The sequence below is a fragment of the Bos javanicus genome, chromosome 22 (genome assembly GCF_032452875.1).
Source record: "Bos javanicus breed banteng chromosome 22, ARS-OSU_banteng_1.0, whole genome shotgun sequence".
NCBI classification, from domain to species: domain Eukaryota; kingdom Metazoa; phylum Chordata; class Mammalia; order Artiodactyla; family Bovidae; genus Bos; species Bos javanicus.
In genome coordinates, this window is record NC_083889.1 from 42,530,693 (window position 1) to 42,551,800 (window position 21,108).

The 21,108-nt window shown below is 35.9% G+C and overlaps 1 protein-coding gene across 7 annotated transcripts in view; it reads left to right on the top strand.

Moving 5' to 3' along the window:
* CFAP20DC (CFAP20 domain containing) overlaps positions 1-21,108 on the top strand; it is a 268,693-nt gene that overhangs the window by 151,921 nt on the left and 95,664 nt on the right. For 6 of the 7 annotated variants that reach the window (XM_061396524.1, XM_061396526.1, XM_061396523.1 and 3 more), the window contains 5 exons: positions 6,921-7,057; positions 7,736-7,898; positions 9,286-9,402; positions 10,546-10,671; positions 13,194-13,528. In XM_061396524.1, coding sequence (XP_061252508.1) covers positions 6,921-7,057; positions 7,736-7,898; positions 9,286-9,402; positions 10,546-10,671; positions 13,194-13,528 — 878 coding nt within the window. The remainder of the gene's footprint in view (positions 1-6,920; positions 7,058-7,735; positions 7,899-9,285; positions 9,403-10,545; positions 10,672-13,193; positions 13,529-21,108) is intronic. The other variant, XM_061396525.1, reaches the window with a different exon arrangement.

Genomic DNA, 21,108 nt, shown 5'->3' on the forward strand with positions numbered 1-21,108 from the left:
TTTCCCAAGTGCCCTCCTTTCCACAGCAGCAATCTTATTGGATTTTTATTCCTTTTTAATTAAGAAGAGACTGACATCCCTATCTCCTAGCTCAATTGCAAACACATAAATGAAAGCATTTAGCAAAACCATGACATAGTGATTTAACTATAGTTGGCATTGGTGAGATCTTTAATAGAATTTCTTCTTTGCTTTGGACATTATGAAAGCAAATTTCAAGTCAAACAACAAAATCTACTGTAAAGTAGAATCTTAAAGAAAAAAGAGTTAGATTCTGTCTTTGGGAACAAGCGAGACACTCTAATTTGTTCTTTTCTAAAGCCAGACTGCTGGTATTCCCTGGTTTGTTTTGGTTGTTGGTTAAAGAAAGGCTGCAATTAAAAAAAAAAAAAAGCAGAAAACCTGAATAGACATTTTTCTTAAATTTTAAAAGCTTGTAATGAAAGTACTTTGCATGGGATGTGCATTCTCAATTTAGCCACATTTCTCCCCACATTCTCCATGTGAGTTCTTGTCACTATATTTTGCCTGCCTGGCGTTCAGTCCACTTCATTTGGCCCTCCCCAATACCACTACTTTATTCTCTCTAGAAAAGATTATTACAGTATTATATTCTATTCTTTATTTCTCATGAACCCCATTAGTCTTCATCAAATATATTAATTATCATATTCATAAAGTTCTCATACTTATCCAAATCATTACTATTGGACACACTTTTCAGATAGCAAAACAAAAATTTTCAGTTAGATGGTTTTACAAAACTGCCCAGAATATAAAGAGTGGACAAGGAAAGAATCCCCTGTGATGCCCCCGGCCCACCTACAGCCCACCATCACATGTGTTGAAAAGAGGGCACCAAGGGTCTGAGCTCAGGCTCTGAGTGGACAGATCTCTAAACATGGTGAGCCTCAGTTTCTTCATCTGTAGAGCTGGAATAATATCACACCAAGTGATTGAAAATTCCATAGAGATCATGTACACATCATATCCATCATCCTTTCAATCTCAAATTGAATGGCATTTCCCTGACCCTAAAGACTAGATACCAGCCCCCTGTCAAACACACTGAACCTTCCCTTCATAGCTCTTACCACAGTTGTAATCATGTAGTTATTTATGATTTATTTGCTGTAGTATCTATCTCCCTTGTGAGACTGTGAGTGCCTTGGAGGAGGTTATGTGTCTGCCTTATTCCTTGTCTTATTCAGTGCTTAGAGCAGTGGCTGCCCAGGCTAGGTGTTCAATCACTGCTGAAAAAATTGGTGGATGAAGGAATAAATGATGGTGAATGGACTTCATAAATTGTTAAATTTTATTCAAGACGAAAGATATTAATATCATATTTATAGGTATTCACTCCCTATTAAGCACAGTATTTAGTATGTTGCATGGATTGTTTCAGATAATCTAAAATGCCTGACTTAAGTACTATTATTATCTCAATCTTATGAATGAAGAAGGTGAGGCTCAGAAAGTTTGAGTACTTTGTCTAAAATAATATTGCTGTACTAGATCAGCCTTTTTGTGTTTTTGATATTCCTTATAACAATACACCTATAATAAAAATCCAATTCAAAATCTGGATTCTTGTAGCAGGTTTAATTCTGATTTGATTGTTAGATAATAGATGTAAGTCTTAAGCATGACCTCTCAATGATTAGAGTTGAAGATTCAGCAGGTTTTTCTAGTTAAACTTTGAAAACCTTTCAAACTTAAATGACTATAATAATTAGAACATTGTATCTTGGGACAAAAATGAATGTTTATTTTTCTAAAAGACAATTAGAGAGTAGACCCTCAGGTTTTATAATCTAACTACAAAGGCTGTACCCCTCAGTAAAATAGCAAAATAATTAATGGTAACATCTCTGACCTACACCAAGTTCATTTTCCGCAAACTCAAGAAAATGAAATGCCTAGAGCATGGCTTTAATCTAATCTTGATTTTTAACCTTCTGTTATGCATATTGATACCAGCTCTTAAAAGAACTCCTTTTAGAATTCAAAAGGCATGCATTTCTGCTTGTAGTTTTCTTTCATTAAGATTTTTTCTCATTATAGAAACTTCATCCGTTCTACTTTTTATTTTAGAAACCAAAGGTCTAAATTGCTTTTCTTGTAGCTTTTAATTAGGACCCTATTACAGTGGATACAGAGCATGATGCATGTTTACATGGATAATTATGACAATTTTTATATGATTATAAACAGAATCATTAAAGTGAAACAGGCTTTAAGAATGTGTATGTGTTAATTGTACTAATAAATTGTTAAAGGCCTGCTAATTAAAGAAATAACTGAATGGTGGAGTATTGTATACTTTGCTTTGTGGAGGGAAAAAGGTACACTAAAATTTGTAAAACTTAAAAAATATATATCCATTTAACCACATAGTAGTAGATTGCTCTTTAAAGAAAGGTCTGTCTAGTCAAGGCTATGGTTTTTCCTGTGGTCATGTATGGATGTGAGAGCTGGACTGTGAAGAAGGCTGAGCGCCGAAGAATTGATGCTTTTGAACTGTGGTGTTGGAGAAGACTCTTGAGAGTCCCTTGGACTGCAAGGAGATCCAACCAGTCCATTCTGAATGAGATCAGCCCTAGGATTTCTTTGGAAGGAATGATGCTAAAGCTGAAACTCCAGTACTTTGGCCACCTCATGCGAAGAGTTGACTCATTGGAAAAGACTCTGATGCTGGGAGGGATTGGGGGCAGGAGGAGAAGGGGACGCCAGAGGATGAGATGGCTGGATGGCATCACTGACTCAATGGACGTGAGTCTCAGTGAACTCTGGGAGTTGGTGATGGACAGGGAGGCCTGGCGTGCTGCGATTCATGGGGTCGCAAAGAGTCGGACATGACTGAGCGACTGATCTGATCTGATAGTAGACTCTCTTATAAAATACATCATATCTCTGTGCTTCAAGGAATTATATCAAGCTTAATTATAGTTTTAATAGCTATTGGCTATCCATTGCTAAGCTAGAGATTCCTCTGAGAAATTCACAGTATTTAGGAATTTGTAGCTGGAACTGTGACAGTATAATATTTTAAGATACTCCCCCCCCAAAAAAAGTTTATCTTCTAATCTTGGATACCATCCACAGTTGTGGTGATATTTATTCATTGTGTACCATGTTCTCTGCTGGGCTCAGCAGATGATTGTACATGGAGTACCAAATAAATGGTCTTTCTACTCAAAGAAACTTACATTGTTGTGGGGAGTGGGGGGAACCTGTATATAGATGAAGAATATGAAAAAAATCAAAGAAACTGCACATGTATGATGTTTGAACGGAAAGATATGCCAATGGCCAAATGGTTTCTATGATTAGAAGTTAAAAAAAGAAAAAAAGCTTCTATTCTGGTATTGAAAACTCCCATATAGGCCTGTGCCATATCCCATATACCCCGTGAGGACTCTCAATGGCTCTTCTTTCTAGGAAAATCCACATTTGAGAACAAACTCAGTAGTCTAGGATTTTTCCTGTTTGGTCACAGAAGGTACAAATGATAAGTCTGAAATAGATTTTTCCAACTGGTCTGGAATTTGAAGGTCATTTCTTTCTTTTGCTGATCCTAAGAAACTAGCAATATTTTTATTGACTCCAAATGGTTGTTTGTAAATGACTGAAAAAGATGCAGTTGCACACATAGCCAAGTCCATTTGCTAACACTAGGAAATCTCACATGTAAGCTGAGTTAGGCATCTGATTCTGGTGCCATAGCACTGCAGCTGTTGAAAGCCACACAGTTCTTGTAAGTATCAATGTCTTGGTCATTGTTGACCCTTCTTTTTCATCCCCCATACCTTGGCAGTTGTTCAGTCTAGTCGTCCTCCTCAATTCACACATAAAACTCTTAGGTAGATTTTTTTCTTAAAAATAAGTTTCAACAGTAGTTAGAAATATTCAGTCATTTAATCCAACTTGCGTTCTGACCCCTTATACTTTATGATTCATTTGGTTTGCTCAGCAAAGGTCTGTTGCTCTGTGTCAAGCAGTAGGCTAGCAAATCAGGGATGACAAAGCAGACCGCTGAGTTTATATCTACTGAAATATACATCATTGGAGAATTCCATAAACACATGTGAAAGCACAAGTCTGACAAGTTCTGTGAGGGAAAGCTTATGGGAGTACTTAATTTGGGTACCCTAATCAGAGGAGTATGGGAAGACTAGTCTGAGAAAGTGATACATGATCTGAAACATAAGGGCCAAGAGGGGAAGGAAGATCCTTCCTGCCATGGGCAACAGCATGTATGAATGCTCTAATATGTAGGAAGAACTGAGAGGCCAGAGCAGAAGATGGGAGGTGTTAAGGCTGAACTGAAACTGGAACATGCAAGTTATTGCAGGCAATGTTAAGGACTTCCTTCTTAATCCTAAGATTGGCAGGGAAGCCATTGAAAAGTTTTAAGTGACAAAGAGGAATAATTCAATCAGATGTTTATATAAGACCATTTTGGCTACGTTTTGGAGAGACCATGGGACAGGGAGCCAGAGTGAACTTGGTAGATGAGTTGAGCGGCTTTGTGATCATCCAAATGATCATCCAAATGATGGAGAGGGGTGATGGTCTCTTGGATCAAGGTTCATGTCAAGATTCTGACATTTCAACCTGAATTGTTTATGATGCCATTCATTAGACCAGATTTTTGGTTTTAGGTGTCTCTGATACATTGAGGAGAAGCTGATGAAGAAGGCCACTGGATAGAACAAGTGACTCTCAGAAGAGAGGACTAGGCTATAAATAGAAATTAGAGAATCTGCCTTATAATATCCAAAATAGCTTTCCACGCTTCTGTTCAAACACCTTCAAAATGACAGAAAATTCACCACCACCACAACTAGACATGCTTTAATTAAAGAAAGATGTTCCTTATGTTGGACTAAAAGCTTTTTTAAAATTAATTTTTATTGGAGTATAGTTGCTTTACAATGTCGTGTTAGTTTCTGCTGTACGAAGAACTGAATTAGCTATATGCCCACATCCCCTCTTTTTTCAGATTTCCTTCTCATTTAGGTCACTGCAGAATACTGAGAAGAGTTCCCTGTGCTATACACTAGGTTCTCATTAGCTATCAATTTTATGCATAGTAGTGTGTATATGTCAATCCCAATCTCCCAATTCATCCCATCCCCCCCACCCTTGGTATCCTTACCTTTGTTCTCTACATCTGTGTCTCTATTTCTGCTTTGCAGAGAAGTTCATCTGTACATTTTTCTATATTCCACACATAAGTAATATTATATGGTATTTGTTTTTCTCTTTCTGACTTACTTCACTATGTATGACACTCTGGGTCCATCCACGTCTCTTCCAGTGGCGAGATTTTGTTACTTGTTATGGCCGATTAACATTTCATTGGGTATATGTACCACATCTTTATCAGTTCTGATGAACATTTAGATTGCTTCCATGTCCTGGCTATTGTAAAGTGCTGCAGCGAACATTGGCATGCATATATCTTTTAGAATTATGGTTTTCTCTGGGTATATGTCCAGGAGTAAGATTGCTAGATCATATGGTAGTTCAATTTTTAGTATTTTAAGGACCCTCCATATTGTTCTCTATGGGCTTCCCTGGTGACTCAGATGGTAAAGAATCTGCCTGCAATGTGGGAGACCTGGGTTCGATCCCTGGGTTGGGAAGATCCCCTTGAGGAGGGCACGGCAACCCACTCCAGTATTCTTGCCTGGAGAATCCCCATGGACAGAGGAGCTTGGCGGGCTACAGTCCATGGGGTTGCAGAGTTGGACACAACTGAGCTACTATGCACAGCACATACTGTTCTCCATAGTGGCTGTACCAATTTACATTCCCACCAGCAGTGTAGAAAGGGTCGCTTTTCTCCACACCCTCTCCAGCATTTCAGTGGAGATGATTCCCTGAATCAAAAACCTTCAGTGATTTCCTACCTATTCTGTGATTGCCTACCAGTTTTAGAATAGGCTGTTATAATTTTAAGGCCCTTTTCGTTGTGACCCAACCCTATTCTTGCAGCTAGGCTGGTGGTTTCATTATCCCCCAAACATACCTTACTCTTTTATTCTTTCATGCCTGTATTCAGTTACTTTTCTTCTGCCTTGGACACGTGGTGGTAAGGTGTTTCAGTCGTGTCTGACTTTTTGCCACCCTATAACCTGTAGCCTGCCAGACTGGTCTGTCCATGGGATTCTCCAGGAAAGAACACTGGAGTGGGTTGCCATACCATTCTCCAGGGGATCTTCTCGACCCAGGGATCGAACCTGCGTGTCCTGCATTACAGGCAGATTCTTTACCATCTGAGCCACTAGCCTATATATCTCTTATTCTTGAGATCTTACTATTCATTCAGGATTTATTCAAGAAGTCACTTCCTCTTGATTCTCACTGGTCTTCCTTATGTTGTAGCTCCCTGTTTACCTATGCTATCACTTCCCTTCAGACTCTCTGAGGGCAAGCAGTGTGTATTATCCATTTTGTGTCACTGACAACTTCTAGGAAATGCCTGAGTGCTGAAATACTTGTTCAGTTGAGTTAGTTTTAATTATTTCCTTAAAGAGAAAAAAAACAATATATTTTTCAGTAGCTTCCTTTTCTTTTTTTTTTTTTTTTTTTCTCTTTTTTTTATGAGGAAAAACATTTGTGGTAGAGGTTCTCAAAAGATACTTAGCGCAAAGACCACTTGGGGGAACCTGTGAAGATTATAGATTTCTTGACTCCCCAACAAAATTCTAATTCTTGAATGCATATCTGATAGATCTGATGTTGAACCTCAGTATCTGTGCTTTTGTAAGTGCCCTGGGAAGGTGGGTAGGTTAAAGCAGGGGAGGATTCAGATCATGTGTCCCCTCGATTGTACTTTCAGAAATACTGCAACATAGTGTTTGCCATTACGCCCATTAATGGACTATTATTACCTTCCTTTTACAAAACAGATCAGTTCATTAACAGAGGAACAGTTAGCATGCGGAACAGTAAACATCAAGATGTTTGTCATATTGCCTTTGGATCCAAAGTTCTTGGACCACCTCCACTCTCTGGCAGAAGAAATAACATGAGGCTATCCAATGAGGTAGGAGCAAGGTTTGAAGAGCTTTCCTAAGCATAGGTGGTATGGGAGGGGAAGGGTTTTCTCCCATTCAGAGGGGGAACAGAAGGGAGAGAGACTACATGCCAAAAGCATAAGTCTTGAATAAATTTGGAACAGAAATTCTGGATTTTAGAAGACCCCAAAACTGTATTCTTTCTGTCATGTCAACACAGTTAACAATTTTGAGTATTCTTTTCATTAAATATGTTCACAAAACTTAAAGACAAATATATGTGAGCACATTTTGTGGTCTCCTTCAAAAAGGAGTTGGATCATCACCAGATACCTTACAATGAACAGATTCTCAAATGTTATGTTTTTATTTTTAGTTTCCTCTGAGTATCTGACATACACAGTGGTTTTCATTTCAACTCCTACCTACTAAAGATGGAGTGTGGCAAATAAGCACATTTTAATTTATATTTCTATAAGATTTGCTTGTCTTCTGTTTTATGTGACATCATATTTATCCTTCCATTTCTTTCTAATTTTCTACCATAATTTCCCTCTCCAACTTTTTAATGTTCTCATTCCCTTTGTTTTTTTTTTTTTTGAACCTTACTTTATTTGTCCAACTATTATTTCTTCTATGTAGATTCTACAAGAAATAAATGCAGTTCCTATATTTTAAAATATAAATTAATTCTTTTTTCCTTATAGACAGTAAGATCTGTTGGGTCCAAAAGAAACCGATTACACCAGCAGTCTACAGTAGAGAAGTGTGTTAACGGTGCAGAAATGTCAGCCTTGCTGTTATCTGAGTCTGAGGCACAAGGAGATAAAGAAAATATTGGCCAAATAAAGCAAACTGCACCTGTTCTTGGTAAGAATTCTGCATAAAAATTGATAGTTAGTGAAAACAGTGAGAAATGTTAATAAGAAAGTCATAGTTATATTCTTGATTAGATCTTAAGTTCAAGAATTATCATTTAAAAATGAAAATGATGGTAGATATTGAAATATGTCTAGAATAGTGTGCTTTTATATATATATATATATAATTTTCTGGAACCTATCATTCTATTTATTGTTATTTTACATTGCTATAGTACCCCATGTTTTTACTTTCTGATGGCTAGTGATAAAATGTAGTATCCAATTATTGCTATGTTTTGCAAACCCCATGTGCATTTTAAGTTTTCTTAGTTTTGTCTTTTAATTAATCTTCCATTTGTAAAGTGCTCTTTATTTTCCCTCCCTGTTACAAAAAATAGGCCCGTTAGTAAAGAAAAGACTTTTACCCCAAGTTATATAAGATTGAGAGTTCAGGGCTAACAGACTAAGTGATTTGCAATTTGTTTCCAATTGGTAGTTATTGGAAAGAATGGAAATCAGAACCCAAGGCTTACCACTCCCTGTCAGTTTGTCCACATTTCCTGGTCTGACTTTTATCAGCATTGAAAAGGGGAGAGACATTTGGGTTCATTTGATTTAGAAATTAATGATCACTGTTAGAGACTGTATCTCCATTGGAATATAAAACTCAGATGAGGGAATTAATAACAGATATTCAGTCCCAGTTTTATCACTGTCTGTGAGACCTTGATCAATTTCTTAAAAACTATGAGCCTCAGTTTCTTCATCAGTAAGGATACAGTACCTACTATCACTAGTAGTAATAACAGCTGCCTTAAAGTGTCAATTTGAGGATTCAGTGAGGTCAGTCAGTCCTCAAGCACATTGTATTGTGCCAAGAATGTAAGTGTTCAGTAAATATCAAATGCTGCTTCTAAGAGTATTATTATTATTATTACAGAAATTTAAAATTCTTCAAGATTGATCTCACTTCTCCAGGGTTCTTTTGGAAATTACCCTCTAAGTGCTTCTTGAATGACAGCTGGCCACACTCTTTTAAAGGAAAAAAATAATTTCTCTGCATTGGCCATAGATTTTATTTTTTTATGTTTTCTAATATAGCGTGTTGCATGATTAGCATTAATCTGAATTATTTCTAGTTCTCTATATGGTTACATTACATGAATAAAATACAATAGTAGTTTTGAAAACCTGATACAGTTCTAATATAGGGAATAGAAATAAATATCTAGTTCCTATAAAGAAATAAGTTGTGTTTTTTGTACAGCTTTACATTTTGTCAAAATGATACATGAACATTCTCATTATGGCTATAATTACATTTAGAGTTTTATTTCAAACTATATAGTGCTTTCTGTTCTGGCTTTTTGTTCTTTGATATGAAAATGTACCAGCCAGTCTGCATATTATGCATCCACATCCCCCTCAAGAACCATCAGCCGATAAGAATAATAACAGGAGAAGATTACGGTTAAAAAGCACCAGCAGAGAAAGGACAGAGACACCCAGCGGTATGGCACTAATTCAATACTATCTTATATCTGTATATTATTCAGAGCAATGGAATCTCTCTCTGCAGGTTGTAAATTTCAAAGGATTATGAACCAATTCATTTAAAATATAAATGTCTGTCCTACAAGGATTATGGAAATCAAATTTTCTACAAAAGAATTGCTCTAGAGCCCTAACAGAGATTTGTTGGATTAAATAGACAGTGCCACAAAAGTAAAGGACTTCCTACTTGTACTCTCAAAGGCTGAATAAGCTTAAATTATTGATTTTTAAAAACGGCCCAAATTTGATGGAGATTCCTGCCTGCAGACTTTACTAAAATTGAACTTAACTCACAATTTTTCATGTTTCGCTTATCTCTCTTCTTTTTAAATTGGGCCCATTTTAGATTGTTGTTATATTTGCTGTCTCTCCTTTTGGACTTCTTGACGTCTATTATAATGTAGATTAAAATTTTAACTCTTTGCAACCAGTAAAGCATTAGAGAGATATAGTCAACTATTCTATTAATTGTTATTTCTTAAAATACTAGATTTGAGTCGGGTGTGTACAAATTTGTATACACATGCATTAGTCTATCCTGAATCAAGCCCAGAATCTATGATATATACATCTGTTAGCATAATTTCTCGAAAGTGTAGCTTTCTTGGGGAGGCCAAAATTCTGCTTGCTAGGTTTCATATTATTTTTGTAAAATAGTAGGTAGAAAAATTACTTCTGCAATGCCTGTATCCATTTTTCTTAAGATGCTAAAGGAACAAGCTTTGTTTAAAAGAGTTGAGTTCAATAAGAATTGTCATTTAGAAAAAACACACTCCATTTTACATGGAACCTAAGGAAAAAATATAGGACCTTTAAAAAATTATATGGGTTTTGGAATTCCTTTTATCACATATCATAAAACTTAAATTTAAAATGTCCCCATGCAAATATCAAGGAATTTTAAGATGAACCTCTACAAAAAATGCAACTGAGTTCATCTCAAAATATTCTACTGGAAAAAAAATGCATATAATCTATATTGTCACATCAAACTTTCTTTTTAATAATCATATAGAAAAGTATACCAAATGCCATTTTCAAAAATTAATTTATGTATGTAAAAAGAAGTAATATAGAAGAAAATATTTATTCCATTAAAGGCAATTCTTCAGACAATAACAGGAATGATGAGCATAAAGCAGCAACTGTCCTCACCGCTATGTCCCAGCAAAGAGCAAAGACAATGAACCCCAGCTCTCCAGTACCCCAGTCTCCTGATCAAGCAGGTTAGCATCTTTATTATACCATAATTGCTAATAGTTAATAACATATGAATATGTTAAATATTTCAAGCCTGGGCATTTTGAAAAGTCATGATACAGACATTTCCTAAAATCTATCATTTTTTAAAATCTCTTTTTAACTCAGTTTTACATCAGACTTTAATGGATGAAAGAGTATTTTTATTTTCAAATTTTAATGCACAAATTACCCTGTTCAGAATAAAAGTTTAAAACTCTGTAAAGTTTTCACATGACATCGTCACCCTCCCGAAAGATTATCTATGACATAGTCACCCTCCCCAAAGATTATCTATTGTTGCAATTCTCCAGTCCTCTTTATAATGGAGATATTGGAGTATAGTGCATTGAGCCCATCAACATATCTTGCCTAGCAGGTGTGTGGTACTTTTACAAAAGCAAATTGTTTTTAAGCTAGGGAAAAAAGAAAATAAATGAAAATTGTTTGTAGTTTGTCAGTCTTATTTATGCAGTGTTGAAACCTTCATTAAAATGTTAGGCGCAATTAGTGTGTCTAGCATAAATCTGACTGTGTAGAAAAACTAATTAGATGTTTAGGTGATCATTCTTGCATTTATCTTGTTTGCTGCAATATTGTGATTACACAGTAATTTACATATTTTCCTAAGAAAACATACCAAATTATTCATTACAATTGATATGGAAATACTTGAGGTAAAACTGCAAATTCCAAAAAAGCATGTGGTAGTGAGATAATTAGAGTTCTTTTAGTGTGAAAATACTTCTTTTACTTTGACTTTTTTGACAGTTAATAATATGTTTGGTGCTAGGTCATACAAGTTGTTTAATTATCTAATGTAGACTCCCAAGATCTTTTCCTCCCATTTTCTTTACATACTCCTGTACATAACAAAACACATTGGTTTTTGTAATCTTACTCAACATTTACTAAAGCATTTACCATGTTTACAAAGCACCTGCTAGGCACTTAGCACCAGGCAAAGAGTTTGCTGTCCAGAAGAGAACAAGCCAGTGAATATATTAATTTCATCCACCAAAGAAGGAAATGGCAACCTTCTGCAGTTTTCTTGCCTGAGAATTCCAAAGACAGAGGAGCCTGGCGGGCTATAGTCCGTGGGGTCGCTGAGTTGGACATGACTGAACGACCATCACTCACAGCCACTTTGACTCAAGACTCTTCGCATTTGCTGTGAACGTGGTCGGATGAAGTAGATTCAACCTGCTATTGTCCATTTACCTATAGAAAATGGGGAAGTCTCGTCCTTAATAGGTTTTATCTAAGAAATGCGTATTTACAGCTCTTTTATAGGCAAGTTATGTTATATAATCATAGTCATAAGTTAAGAAACAGATGAATTCACTTGAGAAGAATACAGTTTTATGTGTGCCGTCAATTTAATTTTTATTAAAGGCCTTTTTGTTTGTTTGTTGCTTTTGATTTTTTAGTATCAGCTTTGAAGTTTCAAGTTAGCCAGTCTTAGCTCTTGGATATTCTTCTTATGATATGAACATAATATGATTCAAGAATCAGGAGTAAAATTACCATGTTTGCATTGTGGTTCTGCAGAACATAAATTCTTGTAAGATTTTGACCAAAAAAAATAAATAAGTGTAGCAAAAAATTAAAAAAAAATCAGATTCAGTTGAGAAAATGCTCAACTTTTCCTGATGTCATTCTAAAGAAGAAAGTAATCCTGCTTTTAATAATGCTTTTTATAGAAAATTTTTTTCAAGTTTTTTGTGGTCATAAAATTATAAGATCTATCCCAATATTGAGTAAAAGACTAATTTTTTTAAAGTTTTGATAACAATATATCTTAGTGGTGGTATATAGTATTTTTAAAGAAAACAAAAATGTGCAGAAAAGATTTTCATATCAAAACACTCTCTCCTATAATTAAAATTAAATCCAAAGGTCCTTTTCAGCAGCAGAATTCACCAGTCACACTAACAAATATTTCTGTGGACTTACTATTACTTGACAGGTCTTCTCAGTTTAATTTATGAATTGTCTTATTCCAATCAGTAGAATGGAGAGGGAAAGACTGTCAGCTTTTTGTAGTTTGTTTTTTTTCTCCTCCTGCAGTTTTGTAATCTGAACAAGGCCCAGACATTTTATTTAAAGAGCTTAAGTACTCTGTCCTCCTGAAGTTAAAAGAAATTCCTAACTCAAACCCTTTTAAATTTGGAAGATTCCCCCCCTCTGGATTATCAAATTAATGAGACTGTGCTATAAAGAACTTGCTGCAAGATAGGTGATAATTATTTCAGACTTCCAAATTTCCTGGCCAGTGTTTCAACTCAGATGGAGTGGAAGTAAGTACAAATGAGTCGCCCACAGCTCTGAGCACTAACTGTGGGTTAAAAGTTTAGCAGGTTACAAGATGGGGGATAAATTACCTTCCTTGGCTTTTGCATTATTTGATAAACCTGTTTCAGGAACAAGACGTGTTACTCTAACTACCTGCCTAATATAACACTTATGGAATACTGCTCTAACTTCTGTCATCTTTTGCAATTGTCAGATGAGTGGGTATTTCCCGAAAATGGCGATCACATCCCCTATTTGGCCTCTACCCCGCAGTCTCTACTTTTGGATGAAGACTCCTGCCATACTTCATGCCTGTGGCTAGAAGCCAGCAAGGAAAGTGAACAGGATCAACAGACAGAGGAAACCCAGATTGTTCCAAAGGGTGTTTTCACTTTTTCATCCAGACCACGATCGGCACCTCATGGAAAGACTCAGAGTATGTCCCCAGAAGGGTTCCCGTTTACTTTGGATCTAAAAGAAGATACCAGTGTGACAAGGAGTGACACCGAAACAGAGGAAGATTTTTACGGTGCTGACAGCAACGAAGAGGTACATTGCCTGATGAGGGAAATAGTTGTAAAGTACAGTTGTTCTATTAGCTTCAACTAAACACTAAAACTAGTTGAAAGAGGGAAAATCAACTGCTATTTATAAAAATGCAGCAGATTGCAGTGTCAGTCAACAGTTGCCTCAGGTTGTTATGGTAACTCTAAATTGTTGCCTTTTTTATTAACAGTCAGCCAATTTCATTTTTAATTATGGAAACCAGTTTTTGGTTTGATTTTGTTTTTTCATTTTAATCTTTGTCTCACAGAATGAGAAATAATATGCAGTTTAGTAATATGATAGCATGACCAGTAAAACACTGAGAGCACATTGTTCTAGATCTCTGGGGAAATTGTGTTGCAGATGCTAAGCATTCTGAGTTGAGGGTTTCCTGCCTTCCTTACTCCCCTGCCATCTTCTCACCTTAGACCTATTAGGACTCATTATTTTCCATATGGTCCCAGAATTTTCAGGAGTTGTGCCAATTAAAGTTGCAATAATGAATCATGGATTACTGCTGGGACTTGCCTTACAGGAGGTTTTCTGTTTGCAATTATTTAGAATACAAATGTATCTCATATATCAATAAATTCATAAAAAGTTTTTAATACCTTGTGAAATACCAAACTGAATGGAGTTTGACACATTTGTTTAAAACTTAATATATTATACCTCTTTTCTCCATAGAAAATGAATTTGTGAAATTTCTTTAGTATTGTTATCTATTGATAGGCATTGATATTTTCTAGAAAAAAATAATTATTTTAAAAGCAGATTATAGTTAAGTTATGGCTTAGTGAAATTACACAAATTATTTATATGTAGAAATTATAGAAATAATTAGGAAAACATGTTTGTATGCTTACAAACTTATTTTTAACAGCTATATCTGATTAAGAATACCCCTTTGGACAAGGGGAAATACGTAAGTCCATAACTCCTACCTTCAGAACCAGTTGAGAATATGGTGAGATCGTTAAGACAGTAATTATGATTTTTTTCCAACTTTTAATGAGTTTCTATAGCAAAAGTGCATGGGGAAATCCTTTTTTATAACATTCTTGCTTCTGAGTGTGATGAAACTGTTCGTCAAACCAAACATAAACCTACTGCAAACCGCTTTATGCATAAATGAATAAATAGTACATTTTAAATGTGTTGGGAAAAAATGTGTCCCTTTCACCCTGAATAAAATTAACCTATAAACTGTAAAATGAGCACTTGTTTTGAGCATCTGTACTGCTTCCACCCAGCTGTCAGCTCTCGTGCAGTAGTACCTGGCTAGTCTGGCAGCCACACCATTTGCCAACTGGGCAGGCCCATCCCCTTCCCATGTGTACAACTTACCCGAGCCAAAAGAATGACTTGTTGGTGGCAGTTTTATGGCAGATGGGAAGTGACAGTTCCATGGAAACTTTGAGGGAAGTATTAGTGGAAACTACCCTTTAAATAACACCACATTAGGAAGATACCTCTCCACCTATAATGAAGGATGAGCCTTGAGAAGAAGCAATAGGGCTTTTGGAGAAAATGAAGAATACTAGTTCTGAATATTTCAATTCATCTTCCCTTTATATGCTTTCTTTTGCTACTAGTTCCCTGGTGGCTCAGATGATAAAGCATCTACCTACAATGCAGGGGAGACCCAGGTTCAATCCCTGGGTTGGGAAGACCCTCTGGAGAAGGAAATGGCAACCCACTCCAGTACTCTTGCCTGGAAAATCCCATGGACGGAGGAGCGTTGCAGGCTACAGTCCATGGGGTCTCAAAGAATCAGACACAACTGAGCGACTTCACTTCACTTTTGCTACTAGCTACTCAACTTCTGACATCCTTCACCATTTATTATGCAGACATGTACTTGTTACCAACTACATTAAATTGAAAATTAATTTATTATGCATTTTCAAAGCTGTGATTGACATAGCTCTCTGGTCACCCCTGTGCCAAGACCATCAGAAGATGGCTTGAGTCTGTAGTGTGACCATCTCATTGCTAACACTTGCCCTGCTCCACCTTTAGTCAGAGCCTACCAAGAGTGGGCAGCCAAAGAAAAGGGCAGAAGCCTTCTATATCATGCAAGCTTTGCTGTTAGAGGCAATAACAAGATACAAACTAAAATACAGATGACCAACAAAAGTGCTGGGCTATGTTTAAACAAGTTCTACACATTGGCTTGATCCCTTTTTTATCAAATGGGTTTGTTTGGGGGATTTTTGTAAGTTATTTTTCTGTAGGATTATGTCTTCCATTTATTAATGATATAAGTCAATGGAAAATTAGATTACATATTATAAATGTTTATTTACATATAGTCTTTGAAGAAAAATCAGTTGATTTAGACATTCTTACTCTTAGTTGCATTATTTTAGAATGCAGTATTCTTAGAGTAACACTATTGTACCTAAGGAAAATATAATGTCATACTATAGATAATGGTGGACAAATTAGTAATAATTACATTACTTATTATGAAGTTTGCAACTTGTAGTTGAAAGACTATTTGGTGTTAGACTTCAAGTATTTTTAAAGGGAAATTAGATGTATTCATAGAATTGTTTAGCTTCTTCAGCATTATTGGTCAGGGCATAGACTTGGATTACCATGATATTGAATGGTTTGCCTTGGAAACAAACAGATCATTCTGTCATTTTTGAGATTGCATCCAAGTACTGCATTTCGGATGTGTGTGGATGTGAGAGTTGGGACTATAAAGAAAGCCGAATGCCAAAGAATTACTGCTTTTGAACTGTGGTGTTGGAGAAGACTCTTAAGAGTCCCTTCGACTGTGAGGAGATCCAACCAGTCCATCCTAAAGGAGATCAGTCCTGGGTGTTCATTGGAAGGACTGATGTTGAAGCTGAAACTCCAGTACTTTGGCCACCTGGTGCGAAGAGCTGACTCATTTGAAATGACCCTGATGCTGGGAAGGATTGAGGGCAGGAGGAGAAGGGGACAACAGAGGATGAGATGGCTGGATGGCATCACTGACTCGATGGACATGAGTCTCACTGAACTCCGGGAGTTGGTGATGGACAGGGAGGCCTGGCGTGCTGTGGTTCATGGGGTCACAAAGAGACACGACTGAGCAACTGAACTGAACTGATGAGATGTATTCAGAAGCAAAAAAAAAATAGGCAAGATCATGTTATCATGATACAGAAAAAAATACACTTATGATGCTAAAGAGTAATTAAAATAAGCTTTCAGTGCTAAGACAATGGTCTTTGTAATTTAAGTTCCTTATCATCAGTTCACATTTGAGATCTTCATTAATGTGAAAGACTCAAAAGCATAGTTTTTATTTTTTCATATCGTTTTAATCTTTGCTTTACTATATATTTTATTACCTAGGCAGATATATAATACTAATTTTCCTGATACTCAATTAATTTGGAATTAGTACTTCTTATTTGAAGACACATTATGGAAATATATCTTGTGGTGAGTTGTAAAATCAGGACTACCATGTAAAATGAATTTTCTAGGAAAGCTGTTAAAACCTTTCATAGGATTATAGCATCTTTTAAAAAAAAGGGCATGTTACTATTATCATCACTATTTTGTTTTTTATGCCATTATTCCCAATGTGGCTTCAAGTATACATATCCAGTTTGTAATTTGAAATAGATGGCTTTATATTAATATTTTATTACTTCTCTAATTCAGTTTTTGTTTAGGGAGAAATATAGTCATTTTTCCCTAAACCCTGTCGTGTATCACATACTCTAAAGTAGATAGTTACAAAGCTAGGTAATTTGTCTTACGTAACAGTCCAGACAAGAATATTTGAGCCAAAGAATTATCCATATTTGGACATGACTTATGTAGACTGACTACTTACTATGTTCAAATTAGCTAGGAATCTTCTAGATCTTCTCTTCATTTAACTCTGTTGAAGCCTATCAAGGACAGATTTACAAACAACAAATTAAAAGGATCATTTTAGCCCTTTCTCTCAGCTTTCCTGGTATTGTTGCTTTCAAGGGTTGTTTTTTTAACACTCAGTAGTTAAACTATTTCATTTTTCTTCTTGATGGCATGCACACTGTTATCCTGTCACCCCTGCATGCTTGACTAATAATTTGGAGTTACATTCTCACACACATTTACATACTCACAATAGAAATGATATTTACTCCACATGAGGCCACTTATATTTCTGTGAAGCCTTTAAAAAACTTTAAATGTCAGTTTACTTCTTGGGAAAAAAATGGAAGAATTCTATTTTGAATGTATTGCTTGCATTTTTATTTCTGTATATCATGAGTTACAACATAACGTACTCTCTAAACCTATCAGGCAAATTTAATATTTATTCCATGTGAGTAATTCTTTTAGGCTGTTGGCATCTGCATATCTTTATTATTCTCTTTTGAAGCTTTTTTCCTCTCTGAAAAAGTTAGTTCCTGTAACTTGGCCCTTCTTTGGTACAGGCACATAGTGTAGGTTATAAAACTCTTTGTCTCCTTAAAATAACATCATACAGCTTTTGCTAAAAGATAAATATTTGCAGATAACTATTTAGTTATAAATAAGAATTTTCACAAAAAAAATCTTTGCTTTATTCAATTAAAGAGCATGAAGTCTAGCTTATAAGGAAAATGTATTTTTATCTTAAACAAGTAAAGGAATCTCATTATCTTCCCCAAATATTCACATGATGATATTTGCCCATCCAATACCGTCCCTTTAACTTGTGCTGTGATTTGTCTGTGAGGCATTGCCAGCTACAGGTAAAGATGTTTCAGTTCAGTTCAGTTCAGTCTCTCAGTCGTGTCCGACTCTTTGCCACCCCATGGACTGCAGCACACCAGGCCTCCCTGTCCATCACCCACTCCCAGAGCTTTCTCAAACTCATGTCCATCAAGTCAATGATGCCATCCAACCATCTTATCCTCTGTCGTCCCCTTCTCCTTCTGCCTTCAATCTTTCCTAGCATCAGGGTCTATTCCCATGAGTCAGTTCTTCATATCAGGTGGCCAAAGTATTGGAAGTTTCAGCTTCAGCATCAGTCCTCCCTGGGAATACTCAGGACTTATTTCCTTTAGGATGGACTGGTTTGATCTCCTTGCAGTCCAAGGGACTCTACATAAATAATTTGCTCAGGTCCTTGTCATACCAAGCATGCTGCAAGTTAGTTGGCTGTTAGAAGCAGTCACATCTTCCTTTCATTTTATTTGGCATTATTTTAATAGTTTCCTATTAAATTCAAGAGGTAGAAGAAGAAATACTCCTTAGGGACAGTTGTTAGTGAAGACTTTTAAGATACATTTGAATGGTCGATCTTGCTGTCATCAAAGAAGAAATTATTTTTTATAAAGATGTTATGACTGATACCTTTAGCTGTATTTGTGCAAATAATTGTGCTCTTTAGTTGACAGATTATAAATCTACATCATGTCTATTGTCTGCTAGTGCTGTTCAACTAAAAGGTTCTGTCATTTCACACATTTAGTCACTAAAACATTGGACCAAAGTAGAAACTCCTGCTGATTCTATCTCAGTTACAAATTAAGAACTGCCATCAAAAGTATGTTTGGAATATTGCAGATGTGTTTGTTGAGAACTTTTAATAATGTTATATAAGACTTTTTTCACAGTGGACTGAATTACAAAAGACAATTGGAATATAAATAAATATGATCATCCACTTTTATTATACAAAGGCTAAAATAGAGTTCTATCCTGAAGCACTCAACATTAAAGGTGTGATACAAAAGAGCCTGGGTCCCATCTGCTCCAAATAGATGGCCCTCAAGAGTCATTAAAATTATCTTTTTAAAATTACAACTCGGCAAGAGCAATTCGTTTTGTGCATCCAGAAATTATTGTCCAAATGCCCATCTGCATGTCCTTTCAAGAAACGTAGTTCAGCAGAGGAAGTGCTGGGCCCTTGGGGAAATCATTCTCATCTTCAGCATACATATGCTGTGCTACAGTTAATCAGACAAACTCTATTGATGTTCCCGGCACTGGGGCCTGATTGAATATCTAACAAACAAATGTTTCTGAGCCCAGAAGACAAACAGTTCAAGAGATTTGGACTTTTAAAAAAATAAGTTAAATCAAAAAGATTTTGTATTTGTTCTTCTGAAAAACAGATGAACACATGATTGGTATATGAAAATGGCATACCAAATCCTTTACTACTCTGACAAAGTCTATTCAATTGCTATGCTGGTTTTCAGTAGTTCAGTGACAAACCAAATCAGTGAAAGTGGTTATTTTTCAATCAGATCATAGTAAATCAGATTATAGTGAACTTCTTAGGCATATAATAAATATATATGTTATTTAGTACAGATTAATCCAAAAGCATGTTGAGCCCACATGTTACATATATGAAAGTAATAAAAGTCATTTATGCCTAGATCATCTATTTTAGTAAGTCGAAACATTACTGAAGAAAAGAGGAAGGTTTTGTCAGTGCACCACTACTAAGAAGTACTATTTTTTTTTTTTAGAAATACTATTTTTTATTTTCCATCTATTTCCTCTCTAAAATAGAAGCTGACCCAACTTAAAGTATTAGTCTTGTATATTGTCTTACCTTTCCCATTTATCCTAATTCCTCCTTCAAAATTGGGATAGATCAGATTTATTGGTTCCAGGGCAGCCAAAATAGGCAAGCCTTTTGTGCTCTGTCCAGATTCTCCACTTATTTGTCTTTTCCATGTATTTAAAATAGCATAGAAACATATTATCGTGAAAATTCAGTACTATGAAGAGAGTGAATGATTATCAGGAACACAGCTAAATCTGTCCATTTCTTGGCCCATTTCCAAATCAGGGTGTATCTTAGGGAAAATGTGAGAAGACTGTCCCTTTACATACTCATGAATAGTTCTGTGTATATAATTCCTGCCCATGCCATACAAAAGGAAATACATCTGAGTAAACTTGCATAAAGAAGAAAAGGCTGTGCTCTGACCTACTTACAGATGGAAAAAAATAGACTTGCAGGTAGACAAAAATACTTCTGTTGAATGTTTTAGTAATGAAATTTGTGAACTGACAAAAACTTTTAGATGATCAACAGCACTAGCAGACAATAGAGATGGTACAGGTGTATACTTTGGTTGTCAACTAAAGAGCACAGTTATTTGCATTTGCTTGCATGAGTGCTAAGTCACTTTGGTCATGTCCAACTCTTTGTGACCCCATGGATTGTAGTCACCAGGCTCCTCTGTCCATGCAATTTTTCAGGCAAGAGTACTGGAGTGGGTTGCCTTCTCCCAGGGATCTTCTGACCCAGGGGGATCAAACTCGTGTTTCCCACAGTGCAGGCAGATTTTTTACCACTGGGCCACCAGGGAAGACCAGTCCTCATAATAGTACATCTGAAACTTTTAAATGAAATATATTTCCTTCTATCTTATGAAATTATTACTTTTGTAGGTATCTACCCCTCTGCCACTAGACTTTATGCCTCTCGAGGGCACTGTCCTTGTTCTTCTTACCTGTGTATCTTATATATCATTTCTAGAAAATACCTTACACCTAATAGGAGCTTAATATTTATTGAACTAATGTTATTGTAAAAGCTCACTGTTTCCCCCTATGTCATATACAAAATGGAA